We start from the raw sequence: 20,878 nt of genomic DNA, 5'->3' as shown, positions 1-20,878 counted from the left end.
GTCTCTGCTGAAGCCGTTTCCGTGGGAAATTACATGGAATTCCGATTAAATATCAAAGGAGACTTTCGATTTCGCTGAAAAGAATGCCAGAATTTCGCCAGAAAATGGAACGAAATTCAGTCGGGTTTTTAATGAAAATTAAAACGGAATTTGGATAGTAATTATTATCTAAATTCCGGAATTTTCTAAGAAACTTACAGAAGGTATTAAACTCTTTAGAGGGATTATCGTGGTACGATTACTAGTTCCCTCAAGAATGTAATTTATTTTAGCGACTTTGAGTATGTGAGCAGTAAACTTAAACATGACTGACTTATTGGATCGCGACAAGTTTTGGGATTAGTTTCCTGCTTGTTTTGCTTCAATACATAAGCAGTGTATAAGGATTTGTTTGAGAATCAAAGTTTACATACGATATATTTATTTGCTGAACGTTCTATAAATTTTGTAAGCTTATCTAAAAGTATATTGTTTCCTATTATTATTAGTATTTACATTATTCTTCTGTGTTAAAAACTTTTTTTAATTTATTTCTCTATAAGAATTAATTTAAAATATAGTAAATTTTAAGTCTATTTTTGAAAAAAATAGATTATTATAAAATATGAAAAAAAAAATTTTTAATAAACATTTTATGATCTTTTAAACGAATGATAGTCGGATGTCATTTGAACTTCAAGGCTCGGGTTAAGTATTGGAATGTGAGACGTTTAATCATTTTTCTCGCACTCTTGGGTTGCTTTGTACGCCTTTTACGCGAAGAACTTCCCTTGGGAAATTAACGAGCGAATCGATAGTTCAACGACGAAGAAAACTAGCAGAAATCCAACCTCGCACTTTTTCGCGAGAATCTGCTTCGATTGAACTCGATTTTTTTTTCTTAATTCACTCACACACGTCGTTGAAAAAGTACGTGATTTTATATGTCCTCGAAATTGAATTCGCTTTGAGAATAAAAAAATGTTTCACGTTTCTCTATATATGTATATATTGACAAGTATTGCATTCGAAAATAATTAACTTTTTTTTTTTGTTCATAGATAGAGAAAAAATCGATTGTTGCACAATAAGTTAACAAAACAAAATAATGCAAAATTGTTGTTTGGTCTAGTAATAAAAAAATAGTAGCAAAAAAATATTCATAGGAAATATTTTTTTCTAAATCAAATAATCGATTTTTTTTTAAATCAGATATTTCTAAAAACACAGGTTATGCATAATAAAATATTTTTTTATTTCAACCGTGTAAGTGTTGTTTGTTTAATCCATTCGAGCTTTTTAGCTTGAATTGTATTTTCTTGAGAAGATGGGAATACGCGACACCTGTAATAATAGTAGAAATGGCTCAAGGTGGGATTTCCAGTGTCGTTGAACAACAAAAGCATCTGGCAAGGTACTCGCACTGTGATTCTAGGCCATTTTCAGGCGACAAAACAAACCTGCATACAAAACCTGTAACTCGCCTTTTCAATTAATATAATTCTCTTTGATATAATTCAAGTACATTTTTCTCCGACAATTATCACGCTTTTCTTCATAATTCATTTTGAGAATTATGTTTAATTACCGACTTGTCTTTGTGTAAAGTTTTATTCTAATTTTAAATAATTTTCTTTTTTTTTAAAACATATAAGATTTAAACAAAAAATTGTACAAATTATTTTATTTAACTTTAAAAATATCTTAGAAACAGTTTAAAAAAAAAAAACTAAAAAAGAATACAATAAAAAATAACATTTTTATATATTTAAAAATTAAAATTCTTACCTTATGGAAACGAGAATCATGGCAAATATCAAATATTTTCCAAGGAGTGGCACAACCAAGGAAGTTGGAGGAATGATCTCGACGACCAGGAGGAAGAACACGTGAAGACTAATAAGAATAGAAATAGACAGTGTCACCTGAAATAAAAAATATGTACATTTTTATTTTCCAGCAATTTCATCTTGAAAAACATATTACAGAGTAACAATTGCATTTATTCGAGATAACGAGGTTTTGTTACGATATATCAAAATGGAAATATCGAAGAAGATATTGCAAAAATAAATTAAATACGAATCTACAGTAATAAAAAATTAAAATAGTAAATTAAAGTAATAAGAAAGTAGAGGAATAATAATGAAAGAAATGATGCATTATTACACTTGGCGTTCGGTTTGAAATTTTCTATTGTTAGTGAGATTTTTCTTTTTTTTAATTCTATAAGTAGTATAAGTAAATCTACAGTCAGACTTTTTAAACATTCTTATAATTTTGCCAGTAGTATAAATAAATCTTTAGTCAGACTTTTTATTCATTTGTATAAATTCTCAGTAGTATAAGTCAATCTACAGTCAGGCTTTTCGAACATTCAAAAAATTTTCAGTAGTATAAGTAAATTTTCAGTCAGACTTTTGAAAAATTCGTATAATTTTGTCAGTAGTACAAATAAATATTAAGTCAAACTTATATAAAAGTTTGTATAATTTTTCAGTAGTACGAGTAAACATTCAGTCAGGCATTCTATATTTTTAATATTATTTTAGCAGTAGTATAAGTAAATGTATAGTCAGAGTTTTTAAACAGTTTTACAATTTCTCAGTAGTATAAGTCAATCTACAGTCAGGCTTTACGAACATTCAAAAAAATTTCAGTAGTATAAGTAAATATTCAGTCAGACTTCTGAAAAATTCGTATAATTTTGTCAGTAGTACAAATAAATATTAAGTCAAACTTATATAAAAGTTTGTATAATTTTTCAGTAGTACGAGTAAACATTCAGTCAGGCATTCTATATTTTTAATATTATTTTAGCAGTAGTATAAGTAAATGTATAGTCAGAGTTTTTAAACAGTTTTACAATTTCTCAGTAGTAGAAGTAAATCTTCAGTCAGACTTTTTGAACATTCAAAAATTTTGTCAGTAGTATAAGTAAATATTCAGTCAGACTTTTGAAAAATTCGTATAATTTTGTGAGTAGTACAAATAAATATTAAGTCAAACTTATATAAAAGTTTGTATAATTTTTCAGTAGTACGAGTAAATATTCAGTCAGGCATTCTATATTTTTAATATTATTTTAGCAGTAGTATAAGTAAATGTATAGTCAGAGTTTTTAAACAGTTTTACAATTACTCAGTAATAGAAGTAAATCTTCAGTCAGACTCTTTGAACATTCAAAAATTTTGTCAGTAGTATAAGTAAATTTTCAGTCAGACTTTTGAAAAATTTGTGTAACTTTGTCAGTAGAATAAGCAAATAATATTTCACACTTTCTAAACATTTGTATAATTTTTCAGTAGTACAAGTAAATATTTAGTCAGACTTTATAACAGTTTGCATGATACAATTTTGTTAGTAGTATTTAAGTATATCCCTAGTCAAACTTTTTTAATTATTCGTATAATTTCTCAGTAGTTGGAGTAAACCTTTAGTCAGACGTTCTAAACATTTATACATATTTTCAGTAGTACGAGTAAATATTCAGTCAGACATTCTTTATTTATAACATTATTTAGTATTATAAGTAAATTTTTAGTCAGACTTTAAAAATTCTGATAACTTTTCAGTAATACTCTTATAAAATTGTATTTACTTGTAAAATATGTTTTCAATTCTATACAGGATTTTTTTTTAAATATTTTACAAAAGTATTATTTAAATTGAAATCACTCGTATTTACATTTAAAAATCAATAGTCTATTTACTGTTTAGTTCTCTTGATAACGAAAAAAAAACTTGTAAGTTTAAATTGTTTATCCTTTTAATCTCTTAAATCGTAACAATTTTGAAAAAAAAAGAAAAATCTGTTGGAATTGTTATAGAAAATTTCTGTTAGCAATAAAACCGCTTATGTACATGCGGCAATTTTTGTTTGAGAGCCAGTTTCTAATTGAAAGTCCGATCATCGATCAACCTTAATTAAAATTTTCACAGCAAGCCGTCGTTTTTCTGCGTGAAAAAATGCAATTTCAACAAATACTATTTTTATAAATAGTTCCTAGTTTTTATTATAATATTTACAATAAGAAAGTTGCAAAGAATTATTATTAATTTTATTTTACAAAATGATCCATAAAATTTCAAACAGAAATAAGATAATTTCATTTTATACAAAGTTTTTAAGGTAATAAGAAACTTTTTTTTTTTTTTTTTTTTAATGCCAATCGACAATGAAAAAACTTTTATTTTATAAATTTATATCACTTCAGTTGACTGTTGAAAATTTATGACACTAAAACTCAACCTATGGGACGAGGGTTTCACATTTCGCAAACCTGGATGTTCCCCAATGAACTGTACACTTTAATAGACTCACGTTAAACATTCCCTCGAGTTGCACATATAAATGATCGTTAATTTAATTTCAGAAAAAAGAAATTGCTCTGTTCTATATTCTAATGAAAATAATAAAAAGTGATCTATCGTATAAAAAATCGATTTTCACGTTTTTTTTTTGGAAATTTCCGATAGAAAATCTCTAGTACGCCTTATTGGAACTGCCATTTTGAATTTTGAAAATCATGTCGGAATCGTTTTTTTTTTTTTGTTATCTAAACTTTTTTTGAGGTCAATTTAATTGATTCTTTCGTAATTCTTATTGTATAACTAATGATGGCCACGCCCATTTCGTAACTGAACAATGCTCTGAGATGCAGTCATCCGTTTTATAGGTTGACATTAGCGAGATGGAGAGTTAAATGTCCCGACATTTTGCCGCAGGTCTGCCACCACCCCTTATAAAGCGATGCCTTCCCCCATTCTAAAGGAAATCACTGTCAGCTAATTGTAGTTCGATCACAGGTCGCTCCACTTAACCGCAGCTATTACCACATTTAATCGAAACTACAATAATTGTTTATTGACCTTTTTATACAAATACAAATTAATTAATTAGAATTACTTTTTTTAAAATAGAAAATCAAAAATACAATTTAAAAAAAAAATTTTTAATAAAATTCCTTTTTTCAATTGAACAAAAATTAAGTCTTGACACACAAAAATTTAACGCAAAAATAAAGTTATTTTGTAACTAAATGTTCTTTTATAAAATAAAAATATAGTTTAAGAAAAAAGATCAGAGTTTGAAACCAAAAATGTATGTCCCTTGTGACCGTAGGTCCACGACATTGCTTATCGATTCTGTCGATTTGATTGACGTGCTGTGAAAGGTTCCTGAATGAAAAAGTTTTTTTTCCAGTGGCCGCAAATTTTCTCTTTCTATCTTTATTTCAACTTTTTTTTTTTTTTTATTCTCTGCTTTTTGTAACAACTTTTATAGACTCTTGATTCAGCAGTAAAAAGCAATTTGCATTCAACAAACTATTTATTTGTTACGAAAATAAAAGTAAAAAAAAAAGGTTTTTAATTCTACTTTGAAAAAATTTAGTTTTCTTTTTCTTTTTTTTGATACATCATTTTATGAAAAGATGCATATCTTCAAGTCAGTTTAGATTTTGGAGAGATGGATATAATTTTTTAATTAATTTCGACATTACATCATTTTATCATTGATGAATTCAAAATATAAATTACTCAATGAATAATTTTGCATAGTTAAGAAAATTAATTAAAATGATGTTGTATATATATATATACAAGATATATACTCCTTTCTGTACCACCACTAACGTATAAAGTTTGTTCTACCTTGATCCTATGAAATTATATCAAAACTAGTGGTCCATAATCCGTTTGTCAGTACAGAAATTGGATTTGAAATTCACTGGATAAAAGTTAACAGGGGATCAAATCAATTTCAATTATAGTCGAACTTTTGGGTTTTGTTTAATAAAATGAGAATTTCTTAAATCACAAAATACAGATGTGAAAGTTATTTTAGATTTTAGACAACATATATTTTCAACCTTCTAAAGTTGTACTTGGATCGGTTCGTTAATTATTTCTGCCCTCCAGGGTGCGAGTGTAGCGTCGTTTCAAAAGTTAAACGAGCTACACATTAAAGTTCGTCCGCGTACTAAAATAGATTAGAATTGCATTTCAACTAGAAGTGGCACGTTCCAGGGTGACATTCCTAGTTCGTGTCCAGCATTTTCACAAAAAACTGCGCAATAGAATTTCCATCTTTTTTTTTTTATGAGTAATGAAAGTATCAAAAATTATAACTTTGCAAATGTATTACAATTCTTACAAAATATATCATGCAATAAAAAAAAGGTGAAAAATTTTTGATTCCATTTTTCGTGTAAAAAATTCATTTTGATTTAAAAATTTTTTATTACCTCGTTAATAAATGCATACATGTTTGAAAATAAAAATAAAAATAAATAAAACTAAAATCGTCCAGTCTTTACAAGTAGATATTTCATATAAAACTGAAATTGCGGTGCAAATTTTATGCGAGATTTCCCTCGCTTCTGGAGTGCAAAAGGCGCGGTGCTTTTGCAAAGAGGCAAGAAATAAAGTGAGAACAGGTTTACCACCAGTCGAAAGTTGGCAAGCGGCCTATTATGAAGAGTAAATTTTTGGTTTTGTCCCACGAATTCTGCGATGCGAAAGAAATTCAACGAGAGAAAAAGAGAACAGCAAATTTTACATGTTAAATTTATGTTAAAAATGCAAATATTCTAGCAACAAGAAAATATTATAAAATCTTAAAATTCAATTTCGTTTACGCAAATAAAATTTCCCCCCAAAAAAAAAAATTGTATTATCATTGTAATTTGTTTTTTTAAATCAACTTTAAATTTAAAAAAAAAAAAATTACAAGTTTTCGATTAGAATCGATTTTTGTTTCCGAAGTAAGGTACAAGAAAAGAATTTCTCTCGTGGAAAAAAAAGAACTGATAATGAAAAATTGCTTCAAAGGAGACTTTATTTTAACTTCAAATGCAAACTTTTTTTTTTCAAAGAATCTATTTTCTACTTCAATCCACTTTGAAAGTTAATTACATACTTTTTACGATTTTTTGCTTTTGCATCTGGTAATAGTAAATTTTTAAGGAATTTTAAAAGGATCTCTGGAAATTTTCTTACGAACTTTCAGAAATAAATAGTTACGACATTTATTAGATAACAGAATGATTATATTATACAAAGAAAAATTTTAACAAACATCCGAAAGAAAATTTTGCTGCACAAAAAAACTTTGAGAGAAAAAGTGAAATTTTATGTATTTAATAAAACAGTTTAGTATCAAAAAATTTAATTTATAAAATTAAATGTGTGATGCAATAAAATTCTAATAAGAGACAAAGAAATTTTGTTGTATTAAAAGTTTTAACTAAAATTCCTTAAAAACTGAGAATTCTTTGATATAGGAAGGAAAAATTAATATCGCGCTTATACGCCAGAAGCAGATTTTGCTAGTTTCAAAAACACCATTTCTACTGAAGGGAAATATGAAATTAACTTATTTCCCAGTCCCGTTACTATTTGCCAGCACTTCTGTTTCCGTATTTCAATTTTTTTTTTTTGCATTTTAACATCAAAATCTAATTTCTACATCACATAATAGAAAAGTTATAAAGTCATAAATTATGTATTCATAATCCCTTCAAACTATTTCGAACAATTTATTATTCGTACTTTGTAAATTTGAACGAGAAACTATGCTAAATTTAACACAATATTGATTCAAAGAAATTTACACACATTTATTCTTTTTCTAAAATCAAAATTTTTGTATAATTCTTTTTCTAAAATCAAGATTTTATGTATAATTGCAATTTATTTTTAGTAAAAACAGCAATACAGTAGTATAGGTAAATCTCTTGTCAGACTTTTTTAATTAATCGTATAATTTTACAGTAGTAGAAGTAAACTTTTAGTCAGACGTTCTAAACATTTATACATATTTTCAGTAGTACGAGTAAATATTTAGTCAGGCATTCTTTATTTATAATATTATTTAGTATTATAAGTAAATTTTTAGTCAGACTTTAAAAATGCTGATAATTTTTCAGTAGTACAAGTAAATATTTCATCAGGCTTTCTTTATTTGTAATTTTGTCAGTAGTATAAGTAAATTTTGGTCAGGCATTTAAATATACGTATAATTTTGTCAGTAGAACAAGGAAACCTTTAGTCAGACATTCTAATAGTTTGCACAATTTTTTCAGTAGTACAAGTAAATCTTCAGTCAGACTTTTTAAATATTTTTGTAATTTTATCAGTGATATAAATAAATCTTTAGTCAGACTATTTTTTTATTTGTATAATTTCTCAGTATGTACGTCAATCTATAGTCAGGCGTTACGATCATTCAAAAATTTTGTCAATGGTATAAGTAAATCTCTAGTCAAACTTTTTTAATTATTCGTATAATTTCTCAGTAGAAGGAGTAAAACCTTTAGTCAGACGTTCGAAAAAATTATACATATTTTCAGTAGTACGAGTAAATATTCAGTCAGGCATTCTTTATTAATAACATTATTCAGTATTATAAGTAAATTTTTAGTCAGACTTTAAAAATGCTGATAATTTTTCAGTAGTACAAGTAAATATTTCACCAGGCTTTCTTTATTTGTAAATTTGTCAGTAGTATAAATAAATTTTGGTCAGGCATTTTAAACATACGTATAATTTTTTCAGTAGAACAAGGAAACCTTTAGTCAGACATTCTAATAGTTTGTATCATTTTTTCAGTACTATAAGTAAATCTGCAATCAGACTTTTTAAACATTTTTGTAATTTTATCAGTAATATAAATAAATCTTTAGTCCAATTTTTTATTTATTTGTACAATTTCTCAGTATGTAAGTAAATCTTCAGTCAGACTCTTTGAGCATTCAAAAATTTTGTCAGTAGTATAAGTCAATTTTCAGTCAGACTTTTGAAAAATCCATACAATTTTGTCAGTAGTACAAGTAAATAATAATCCACACTTTCTAAATAATTGTATAATTTTTCAGTAGTACAAGTAAATATTTAGTCAGACTTTATAACATTTTGTATGATACAATTTTGTCAGTGGTATAAGTATATCTTTAGTCAAACTTTTTTAATTATTCGTATAATTTTGTCAGTTTTTGTATAATTGAAATTTATTTTTAGTATAAAGAACAATAGAAAATTTTTGTTTTTAAATATCATGATTAATATTATGATAAATGATCACTTTATTTTTGAACCACATTATTAATATATTTATGATTATGAAATTATATTATAAAAATCAAAATTTTCAGTCAAAAAGAATATTTCATGTGGAGGAAACATTTGGTTAAAACTGATTTAAGTACAGAAAGGTAAGCTGAGAAATTATGTAAATTTAGAACCCTCATGCGAGCATGAATGCATAAGTTCAAATGTTAAACATAATAAACGTAAACTTGAGAAAACCATTATTAATTTACTTGGTACTCTCATTACTTTAGCAACTTATTTCTGTAATTGATGTAGTAACGAGGCACTTGCTAATTTAAACGTACTAAAGTGTCACGAATTCATCAACGTCTACGATGTCAGTGTATATAATCAGAAATTACATTTTCCTCATAAATTTTGAATTTGAGACAAAAAAAATATATTTAGAGAGTAAAAAAATTATTTCTTCGATTTTTAATTTTCATCCGTAAATAATTTTTTTTTCATTTCTTCTCTTTGAAAATGAATTAATACGTTAATTAAATATGAAAATTAAAATATTTAATAAAAAAAATTTTAAATAAAAAAATTTTAATTTAAAAATTATAATTAAAATTTATTTACATTTTCTCTAAGTGAACTTCAATTTATTACTCACCTTCTCACCACTATCGCTTGGAAGATAAAAAGTTAGTACAGTAAGAAATGAAATTCCCATGCAAGGAATAATAATGTTGACGGTGTAGAAAAGCGTTTTTCTTCTCATGGTGATGTTGAAAGTAATATCCAAATAAGGCTCGTCGCAACATGTGTAAAACTTTTCATTTCTGAAAGGAAAAAAAAATTGCTTCATTTTTTTTTGCAAAACATTTTATAAAAATTTTAAAACATATCTTCAATTATATTTGTTTATTGAACCAAATTATTTTAGAAATATTTTCCAAAAAATTCGGTAAAACTTTTTTTTTTGTCATTGTGCACAAAATAAATTATGGAATCCTATATGAACTAGACAATTGATATTTGTAGGATGAGTAAAACTAAGATTTTTTCTCACTGTAATTAAATTCTTCAATTATTGATCTGAATTCCACTTGAAAATTCCATAATGTCTAGAGTCTACAAAAAAAAAAAGTGCAGTTGCTTGCAAAACAGTTCATAAATCTTGAAAAAATTTATTATCTTACTCGTAGAATTATATACGCTCAGGTTTTGAAGTGGAAAACGAAATTTACGTCTTGCATTTCATGAAAAGTAGGTATTAATTTATGTGCCTGAAAAATGAGTCACATTATGTCGCGAGAATTCTACAGAAATAAAAGTTGTTCACATTTGTCGTTAAAAATGAAAAATTTATTCTTGAATATAGAAGAAATAAATAAAAGTGAAGTAAATATTTAAAAAAATATATATATATATTAACGGCTTATTAACTATTCTATTAAACTATCTATCAAAAAGAAGATTTGCAATTTAAAGATTTCATTAAACTGGATTTAAAAAAAAAAAAAAAAACGATGAAAAACTTCTCCAGGATCATGAGGAAATTTTTATTATTTTTAATTAGACGGAAATGAGTGTAAAAAGTTTAATAAAAGTTACTTCAAAGTTTTACGAAGAAGACAATTAATTTTCCCAATAGAAGATGAACGTTAAATAAATTTTAATTGCTTTTAGTATTTACCTTACTGCTGGTACTTCGAGGATATCCCACTCTACTGACATATAGAACTCGGATAAATCGACGCCAACGTCCACAACATTGCTTCCAGATTTTTCATCCATGTGCCTCAGGTCAACCTATGTAATAAAACAGTTGATTTTTAAAGAATTGAAAGTGTTGTAGTTTTAAAATATCAGAGTCATTTATCCCCTGCATTTATCTCGGCATTCTAAATTTTTTTTTTTTTTAAGACTACACAATAGCATTTGGTTCATTGTGCTCGTGTTAAGAAAAAATTAATTGAAATTAGAGCTCATTTCAAAAATTGATATTTAATTTATTAATCCGATATTTAATTTATATAAAATATTCGTTATTGTAAATTAACAAGAGCACAGTGGACATATTTTTCTTTTTTAAATATAGAGCCTAGTGAACACATACACTAATATTTTCAACGATATTTCCTAGAGGCATTAGTAATGCTTATTAATTAAAATTAATAACATAAGCGTTTTTTTTAAATTTTCATAAATTAATAAAATATTGTTAAATAGTATTGTTAATCTGTTATAGAGGTTTTAAACATAAAATTGTTTTTAAAATCAAATCAGAATACTATTTATTCTTTGGGAGAAATTGATACGAAATAGAAATTTCAATTAAAATAGAACGATATTTAATAGAAAGGTATATGAATTTCAGAAATGGTTTAAAATTATATTTTTTCTAACACTGAAAAAATAAGAAAATTAGAATTTATCAAAAAAAAATAAATTTTATAAAATATATTTGGTATAATATTTAAATAATATATTAAGATTACTGTTGCCTTGTAGGAAAATTCGTAGCATTTGCAGAACTATAAATGCAGTATCGCATTTAGATATTACTCTTATAAACACATAGAAACAGGCTCAAACGATCATGGACGTCCACTCAGTCTCCAGGCAGCGTGATCAAACAGTCGTAATAAACATTGCTTTACTAAAAACGACACGTTTTAGCTCTCTAACTATTGCCGATAATTAACACACAATTGAAATCACAATTATGTTTCGAGAAAAGTTTTTTGGAAAAATTAATATTCCTTTCTCGAGACATTGCAAAAATTTATATTACAAATGATTGTGCCCATCCCTTTCGCAATTTTTCACATAACTTATTTAATTTATTATTAATTTATAATTATTATTTATATTAAATATAATTAATTATTTTCAATATAATTTTTAAAAAACCTTTTTAATATATTTTGGAAAAAAATATTTCCATCATTTTAAAAATTATAAATACCAAATTAAAAAAAAATTTTGTAAACTATTTCACAAATCAGTAACTGAACGTTCCTAGTTCGGTTTCTAAATAATTGTAATTTTTTCCTAATTATTTTTCTGTAATAACATAGTAAAAATAGATTCTGTGAGAGAAGAAACACCAAATTACTAAATTTGTTTAAAAAAAAAAAATAGTGCCATAAAAAGCTACTTTTGATGAAAAAATGCTTTTTAGTTTGTAAAGAGAGTGCACAATATAATTCTAGAAGTGATGACGTGCACGGAAATCTTTTTTTTTTTGAATATATAAAGATTACCAAAGAAATTATGTATTTTTTTATATATTTTTTCTATAGGACGATTCTTATTTGTGATTTTTCGTGCATATATATAGAACAATAATAAAAAAAAAATTGTTGCAGAAAATATTATAAAATATATGTAAAATAAATAGTTTTCGATGTATTGAAAACTTCTTAAGTTATCGAACCCTGAAGGGTGTTAAATAATTCTTTTTGAGCCCGAGGGAGTTCATGCGAATAGTCGTATCAACTTGAATTCGAATCGATCGTCGGACGATGGGAATAAACTTTAAAAGAGGAGTTCAAATGCTCTCGAGCACATACCAGCTATGCAACTTAAAAATAGACATCAAAATTTTCCTATTCCCTCTTGAAAAGTTACCAACACTTATATATATATATATATATATATATATATATAGTCTCATCAGAGACTGCATGAATTTCTCTATTTTTATTTATTTCAAATTTTTTTCTCTCTCCAATAATTCAATTTTTTATTAAAAATTTTTAAAATTTTATATATTATTTTTATAAAAAAAAAATGAAGCTAATGATTTTTTTTTATAGGAGAAAATTAATTTACTATGATACCTATAGTATGTAATGAATGTAATTGAAAAAAAAGAGGTGAAGAAGTTTTCTTTAACTAAGGAGATATTTCTATCTTGGTTCAGCGGGAAAATCAAGCTTTCCGATTTACATAAAATTTGATGAGAAGAGACCTCTCTTACGATGCAATATTCATGACTCGAGACGTCGTGTCGTACTCTTGGTTTCTAAATCGAGTTGTAATGCAATAATCGAACTCCTTCATTAATCAATAACTTCACTTCTGCATAATCAATCATAATTTGAATTTCTCTTCCTTAATTTTCGTATAAGATCGAAACAGAAATGTTTGTTTATATACATCCAACAAGGATGTTTGGAAATTATGAAAATTAAAAATAAACAATAGTAAAAAAAAAATACTCTGAAAATTATCTAGTTTTAACCGAATTGTCCGACATTTTGAATCCGCCATTTTGAATTTTAAAAATCTAATGAGATTCGCAATCATTTCGGAATCATTTGAGTAATGAATTTTAAACAAATCCTCTTTAACAATTATTCCGCCATATTGGATCCACCATTTTCCATTTGGAAAAAAATTGAATGTCATGAAAAATCATTCAGAAATAGCTTTAGTTCCTCTAAAAATTGAACTTTATTAAGTTAATTTAACAAAGTAATCCTTAGGTTTTTTTTTTTTGTCAAAGTAAAGTAAGTTTTAATAGATTTGTAGAAGTGGAAAATCTTTTTCCTCGCACTTTTGTACAAGGGAAAATGAATAATTTTCATTTCAATGCAATAAATGAAATTTCCACGATAAGCTGAATGTGAAAATTTTAATTTAAAAAATTTTCTCAATAACGTTGAATATAGTTTTTGAACAATAATTACAGTTGGGTCAGAGATATAATACACACTTATACATATACATATATATATCTGATCCAACTGTATATATATATATCGTTGGTTCAACTACAGTTATATAACTTATTTAAACTCAATCCTCAACATATTCATCTCTGCTCCAGTAACTTTTCGCATTAGGCATCCTGCATATTTGATTTATTCCTTGAATTTAAAATTAATTGCACTTTCCACTGCGCTGCAAACGTGAAAGTAGATTTACCTATGAGTAGGTAACAGGCCTCGAGAGACCACTCAACAGGTATGCGGCTTTCAACGATCATGAGATGTTCTTGCAAATTGGATAGAAATGGCTATAATGTTAAGATCGACTTTTGTTTTAAGTTTCAAAACGAAAGGAGTCATTTAAAAAGTCCAGAAATTATAAATTCGATTTTTCAAGAGCATTACACTTTATCAAACAAAAAAATTAATTTTTTCAACAAAATCTCGATTGTAATTTGTACTAGAAGTTAGAAAAATTAACTTTTAAAAATCTATTATTTTCTAAATAACTTTTAAGCTAGTAAACATTTTAAATATAAAAAAATTGTTTTGTTTTTAAATTGAAAAATTTTATTTTTTTTGAAGAAAAATTTACAATAAAAAAATATATCCAAACATTAACTGTGCAAATATCTTTATAAGAATCCATATATCTATTTATAATACACTGTAGCAAACTGACTAATAGTACTTTCCCTCCAATATTTAATGTGTCATTAAGTATGTTGACCTTTCACCTCACATCACCGATACATATTATAGTTTTTGGTCGGGTTCTCGAAAATAAATATATCCTACGGGCTTTTATTTCTAAATTAACCATCGGTGCCATTATTTACAATAAAATATGTCACTATAAAATTAAATGCATAAAGATAATCTTATTATTATTAAACCATTATTCGTCATTAAGGGGGAAAAGAAGTGATTCCTCATGTAAATATATATATTTTATGTCGCTTTCCTCGTGCAAAAAAAGCTTGATAGATTGAACTGATATTTTACTATATATAATACTTGATATAGATTTTTTATTTCGCACAAACTGAAAATTTTTTATGTTACGAAGATCTAGATATAATTCTTGAATAAACATTGAATTTGTTAAATTATCTGCGGTTTCTTTCATGAAACATTTCACCGAAGAACTTTTAAAGTTTCACCGCAATTGTGGTTGAAGGTATAACATTATACGAAAGTGTCAGTCTTTATAATGTTTACCCTCTTTACATGTAAATGACGTGGTAAATTGGTTAGTTTAGTACAACTAATTATAGATATTAGATAATTTTCGTTTGTCAAAAAACAAAGAAAATTGAAATCGATTTTTACATATTTTGAAAAAATCAATAAAAAGCTCTGCGTGATTTCCCATCGACATTGATCGACGGCATGAATGATGCAGCATGACTCCACACAAATCAACAAAGAATTTCTGAACCACAATACCTAATTTTTTTTCTTTGCTCTCGATTGAAAATAATTTAAATGCGCGCAAGATTTATTGAAAACTTTCGGCGAATATTTATTAGATGATAAGAAAGCATTTTATTTTTCGAAATTAAAAAAAAGGCCTTTCTGACACCGAACCAATAATCTTATTTGGTATTTTATAATTTTCTTTGTTGTTTTCTAAAAAAAATTTTTTTATCCATTAAAACATGATGCGGATTTTGTTAAAAATATAATTAAACAAGAGATTAGTTTAGCAAGCTAGCATTTCAGAATTTGCAATAGGTCCGTCGTTCTCGTAACAAACTGCAATTTAACTCCCAACAATAGAGTGGCATGGCGCGTCGCTCATTACGAATGCAGTTTCCTCTGTTCTGTCTAGACGATGCAACTTCCTCACACCCTTTTGTATTGTCCCTGTCCATCTCTAGATGCGATTTATTGCCATTCGCACTATCCGCAAAATTTTACCAGAATATTCTTCAATATCGGTCGCAATAATCATTCTTTTTTTAAAATTGCCTGGTGTAGATAACATTTTAAAAAAAGGGGCTGAAACTACAAAAAAATTGAAAGCTAGTTCTGCATTACTTGATATATATATGGTATATATATGGTAAATTTTGTATGGTAACCGTTGCTATAGTAACCATAGCTATGGTAACCGTTGCTATAGTAACCATAGCTATGGTAACAGTTGCTATAGTAACCATAACTATGGTAACCGTTGCTATAGTAACCATAGCTATGGTAACAGTTGCTATGGTAACAGTTGCTATAGTAACCATAGCTATGGTAACAGTTGCTATGGTAAATTTTGTATGGTAACCGTTGCTATAGTAACCATAGCTATGGTAACCGTTGCTATAGTAACCATAGCTATGGTAACAGTTGCTATGGTAAATTTTGTATGGTAACCGTTGCTATGGTATTCGTTGCTATGGTAACTTATGTATGGTAACAGTTGCTATGGTAACCATTTCTACAGTAACCGTAGCTATGGTAACTTGTATGGTAACTTTTTTTGTATGGTAACCGTTGCTATAGTAACCATAGCTATGGTAACAGTTGCTATGGTAAATTTTGTATGGTAACCGTTGCTATAGTAACCATAGCTATGGTAACCGTTGCTATAGTAACCATAGCTATGGTAACAGTTGCTATAGTAACCATAACTATGGTAACCGTTGCTATAGTAACCATAGCTATGGTAACAGTTGCTATAGTAACCATAGCTATGGTAACAGTTGCTATGGTAAATTTTGTATGGTAACCGTTGCTATAGTAACCATAGCTATGGTAACCGTTGCTATAGTAACCATAGCTATGGTAACAGTTGCTATAGTAACCATAGCTATGGTAACAGTTGCTATAGTAACCATAGCTATGGTAACAGTTGCTATGGTAAATTTTGTATGGTAACCGTTGCTATAGTAACCATAGCTATGGTAACCGTTGCTATAGTAACCATAGCTATGGTAACAGTTGCTATAGTAACCATAGCTATGGTAACAGTTGCTATGGTAACAGTTGCTATAGTAACCATAGCTATGGTAACAGTTGCTATAGTAACCATAGCTATGGTAACAGTTGCTATAGTAACCATAGCTATGGTAACAGTTGCTATGGTAAATTTTGTATGGTAACCGTTGCTATAGTAACCATAGCTATGGTAACTTTTGTTTCTTTACAAAAGTTACCATAACTACGATTACCATAGCAACTGTTACCATAGCTGTGGTTGCTATAGCAACTGTTACCATAGCTATGGTTACTATAGCAACGGTTACCATACAAAAGTTTACCATAGCTACGGTTACTGTAGAAACGGTTACCATACAAAAGTTAGCATAGTAACTGTTGCTGTGGTAACTATTGTTATGGCAACCGTTGCTATGGTAACCGTTATTTGATAACCTTTATATAGTAACCATTACTATAGTACCCTTTACTATAATAACCTTGGTATGGTAACCATTGCTATAAACATTAAATAAAATATTATAAAAGCCCAAACTAAATTAACTATTTTAAACATAGCGGAAGAGATTGAGGATTGTAATAAAAATTCCATCAGGAGTGAATTTGATGGGTGTACGCAGGTCTATATGATAAACATAAATGATAAATTACGACATAAAAAGTGCTACAAAAAGTTTTAAAGGTTACGTCTTTAAACCTGCGTTATCTTTTTTCCATGAAGTTTGTTTCTTTACTGCAACATTTTATGGATCACTATTTTTATTCTGCAAAATAAAAACATAATTTTACCACCACCACCACCACCCCCCCCCCTCCTATCCCCGAGTAATGTCAAAGTTAAAGAAAACAGATTCTATAAATTATATCAGTGAAGAGGTCACAAAGACAGAAATATCTAAACAATTTTTTTCTTTAACGCGAGAAACTTAAAGTTCTGATCCTCATACAAAAAAAAAGTCGTTGTTTCATGGATGAGTCCCGAAAGGCTGTTTTTACCACATTGTAAGGGACATAAAAGACAACGTGTCTCTAAAGTTCAATATATATATAAACAAAGGTGAAACAATCCAAAAGGGATAAGATAAAAGTACGCGAAAACGTTGGATTTTGTATAGTGGAATCTGAAACCTAAAATTGGTCCCTAAGCTTATTGACATCGAACTTTTGGGAATAGTTTGAGAATTCAGATAAAAGTCTTGAGACAAAAAATGAAAATAATTGTATATACTGAATCAATGTTATTTGTGAAAAATTTATTGCATATTTTAAGTTTGGAATTAAAATTTCTTTTAAATTATTTAATTAGTTTAATACTTTTTAATTTGTAAAACATGTCTAAAACTGATTTTTTTGGATAATATAAATTGAGACATAAGAAATTTTTAAATAAACTAAAAATTTTCTTAAAGGTGATATGACCTTAAAAGATGTATTCTTATCAAAAGCAATCGAGTTTGCCTTTTTTCAAAAATTAGGTTTATGCTTTGGAATATGACTTTCATGAAGATTTTATTTGAAAATACAGAGATCTCAAAACATAAACATTCGTTGAAAATATAGAGAAAGACAATTTTGAGACAAAATATAATCAGATATATTTTACATTCCTTTTTATTCATCTCCTAGAATTATATGATCTTTTCTATTACATTGAAAAAAAAAAAATATATGTGTCTAGAATAATTTAAGAAATAATAATTTCTGCAATAAAGATTTAAGAATCTTATAAATTTTTTTACTGTAATAATATTTATTTCGTTGAAAAAACACGTTTAATTTAAGACTTAAATTTAATTATTGGAGAAAAAAAATTTAATAAAATGTTAATTTAGTTTTGTAGAGTTTCAACGCATAGGGTTGATTTTTAAATAATTAAAATATGATTTAATTTTAAAACATTTTTTAATGAAACAAGCTTTTAATTTTCCGTTATTACTTCTCACAGTAATTAACTGATGTTTAAATTCAACCGATTTGAATATCAGTGTCAAGAAAAGGAAGAAGACAAAATACACGAACGTGCTAAAGCATTTTTAACATAGGTACTTAAAATGTTCATTTTAAATTAAAATATCCGTTTTTAGTTTATTGCACTTTTTACAAATTTATCACTTTTCAGTTTTAATTAAATTATTACATAATAATAATTTTTTTCAAAGACACTTGATTTTCAAATGTTTCAAACATTTTTACGTGTTTTTTTTTTTTTTTATATCAACGCGAATTTAGACAGGTTGAGAAATTGCGTGAGACAAAAAGTTGTAAAAGTACACACACACACACACAAATGTATGCTGTATATATATATAGGTTTCTGAAATTCAAGAGATCGCGATAAATCGGACTAATGAATTTCAAGCCGGAATAGCAACGCTCGATCAGACGATTATCGAGTGACCCACATCTCTATTTTGATTTTGGAATGAAATTCAAAAAAGTGTTTGTAATTTCGCCCGTATATATCTAAAAATTTTCAAAGGAAAAAGTTTAATTTAATACAGAAATTTTTATATTAAAAAAGAATTTTCAAATTCTACGTATAAATATTAATTAATAATCTTGAACCGCAATCGATATTTGCGAGTTTCCAGTTATCCACATGTTGTGAATTTTGTACATATATATATATCTATGTGGTAGAATCCGAACATTGTCCATATATTCAGGGCACGCATTTCAAGCTCACCAAATGGTCAGACAGAGATAGTTTATCGATGAAGTTTCTCAATTCTCCCTTGGGAGAGTTTGCATTGTGACAAGAATAATTTGAGGGCAGCAGACAACTTGATAATTGTATTCATCTAAGAAACTTCATTTTATGAAAAGAATATAATTGACTTAGTAGTGAAAAAAATATAGTAAAAAAATATATTGATTTTTTTTTTATTAACAAAATTATTGGTTTAGGGCACATTTTATAATTTTCTATACATAATTTTTTAATACATCCAATTCTTCAAAAAGAGGGTCTTTATTATTAATAATAATAATAATAATAATAATAATAATAATAATAATTAATTTGGCTAAAACACCGTCCTACAAAATTCAACTTTTTTTTCACACACGAAAAAATCAATGATTTTCAGAAACTAAGACCAAAAAAAAGATACCCGTGTCTGGCCGTTTTGACCCGGGGTTTTCCAGATCGCTGATTACGAATCTGATGTCAGATTTTCAAAATTTAAAATGGCGGATTCAATATGGCGGTCGAAATTTATAAAAATTCACCAATTCATTTGAAAGTTGTTACTTAGGGGTTTTTGGGGTTGCTGATTACGAATATGATGTCAGATTTTCAAAATTCAAAATGACGGATTCAATATGGCGGTCGAAATTTATAAAAGTTCATCGAATTCTCTTGAAACTTGTTACTTGAAGGTTTTTGGGGTTGCTGATTACAAATTTGATGTCGGGTTTTCAAAATTCAAACTGGCGAATACAATATGGTGGTCGAATCTTTAAATCGTAAAAATAAGCGTCTAAAATTTACACAAACGTAATACAAGAGTTGTTATGAAATGTTTCTATTAATTTTTTATTTTATTGCATTATATTTGTTTAATAAATTTTGATTATAACCTTTTGAATTTATTAATTCTAATAGAAAGTTAGTTAATAAATATACAAATTTTCAGATTAAAAATCACTTAAAATAAAAATTTTTAAATGTTGGCTTGCAAATTTTAACAAAAAATTGATCGAACATTTAAATTTTCCAAATTATTTTTCAGATTTGTGATCTTCACCTTTATTAGATTTGGCGTTTTTATTATTCTTATCTGACATCATTTTCGTACTTAGTGACGCCGAAAGCCCTTAGATACCAAGTTTTATAAAAAATTAACCACTTTTATAAATTTCAACCCATCATATTGAGTCTGCCATATTGAATTTTAAAAATCTACAATCAGATTCGTACTCAGCGACCCCAAAAACCCAGAGATACGAAGTTTTATAAAAAACTAATAACATTTATAAATTTCGACCACCATATTCGATCCGCCATTTTGAATTTTAAAAATCCGACATCGAATTCGTAATCAGCGACCCCAAAAACCCCTATTAACAACTTTCAAATGAATTGGTGAATTTTTATAAATTTCGACCGCCATATTGGATCCGCCATTTTGAATTTTGAAAATCTGACATCAGATTCGTAATCAGCGACCCGGAAAACCCTGAGATACCAGGTTTCATAA

General features: G+C 27.1%; 1 protein-coding gene across 2 annotated transcripts in view; it reads right to left on the bottom strand.

Annotated features, from left to right (window-relative positions):
- Window positions 1-20,878, bottom strand: part of LOC127289567 (acetylcholine receptor subunit alpha-like) — a 104,334-nt gene that overhangs the window by 14,219 nt on the left and 69,237 nt on the right. For both annotated transcript variants that reach the window (XM_051317558.1, XM_051317557.1), the window contains exons 6-8: window positions 10,718-10,833; window positions 9,692-9,860; window positions 1,768-1,904 (exon numbers count right to left, since the gene is read on the bottom strand). In XM_051317558.1, the coding sequence (XP_051173515.1) occupies window positions 1,768-1,904; window positions 9,692-9,860; window positions 10,718-10,833 (422 nt within the window). The remainder of the gene's footprint in view (window positions 1-1,767; window positions 1,905-9,691; window positions 9,861-10,717; window positions 10,834-20,878) is intronic.

The sequence above is a fragment of the Leptopilina boulardi genome, unplaced genomic scaffold (genome assembly GCF_019393585.1).
Source record: "Leptopilina boulardi isolate dan_hultmark-lab unplaced genomic scaffold, ZJU_Lbou_2.1 LbouV2_48, whole genome shotgun sequence".
NCBI classification, from domain to species: domain Eukaryota; kingdom Metazoa; phylum Arthropoda; class Insecta; order Hymenoptera; family Figitidae; genus Leptopilina; species Leptopilina boulardi.
This window is presented reverse-complemented; position numbering and strand designations above follow the sequence as displayed.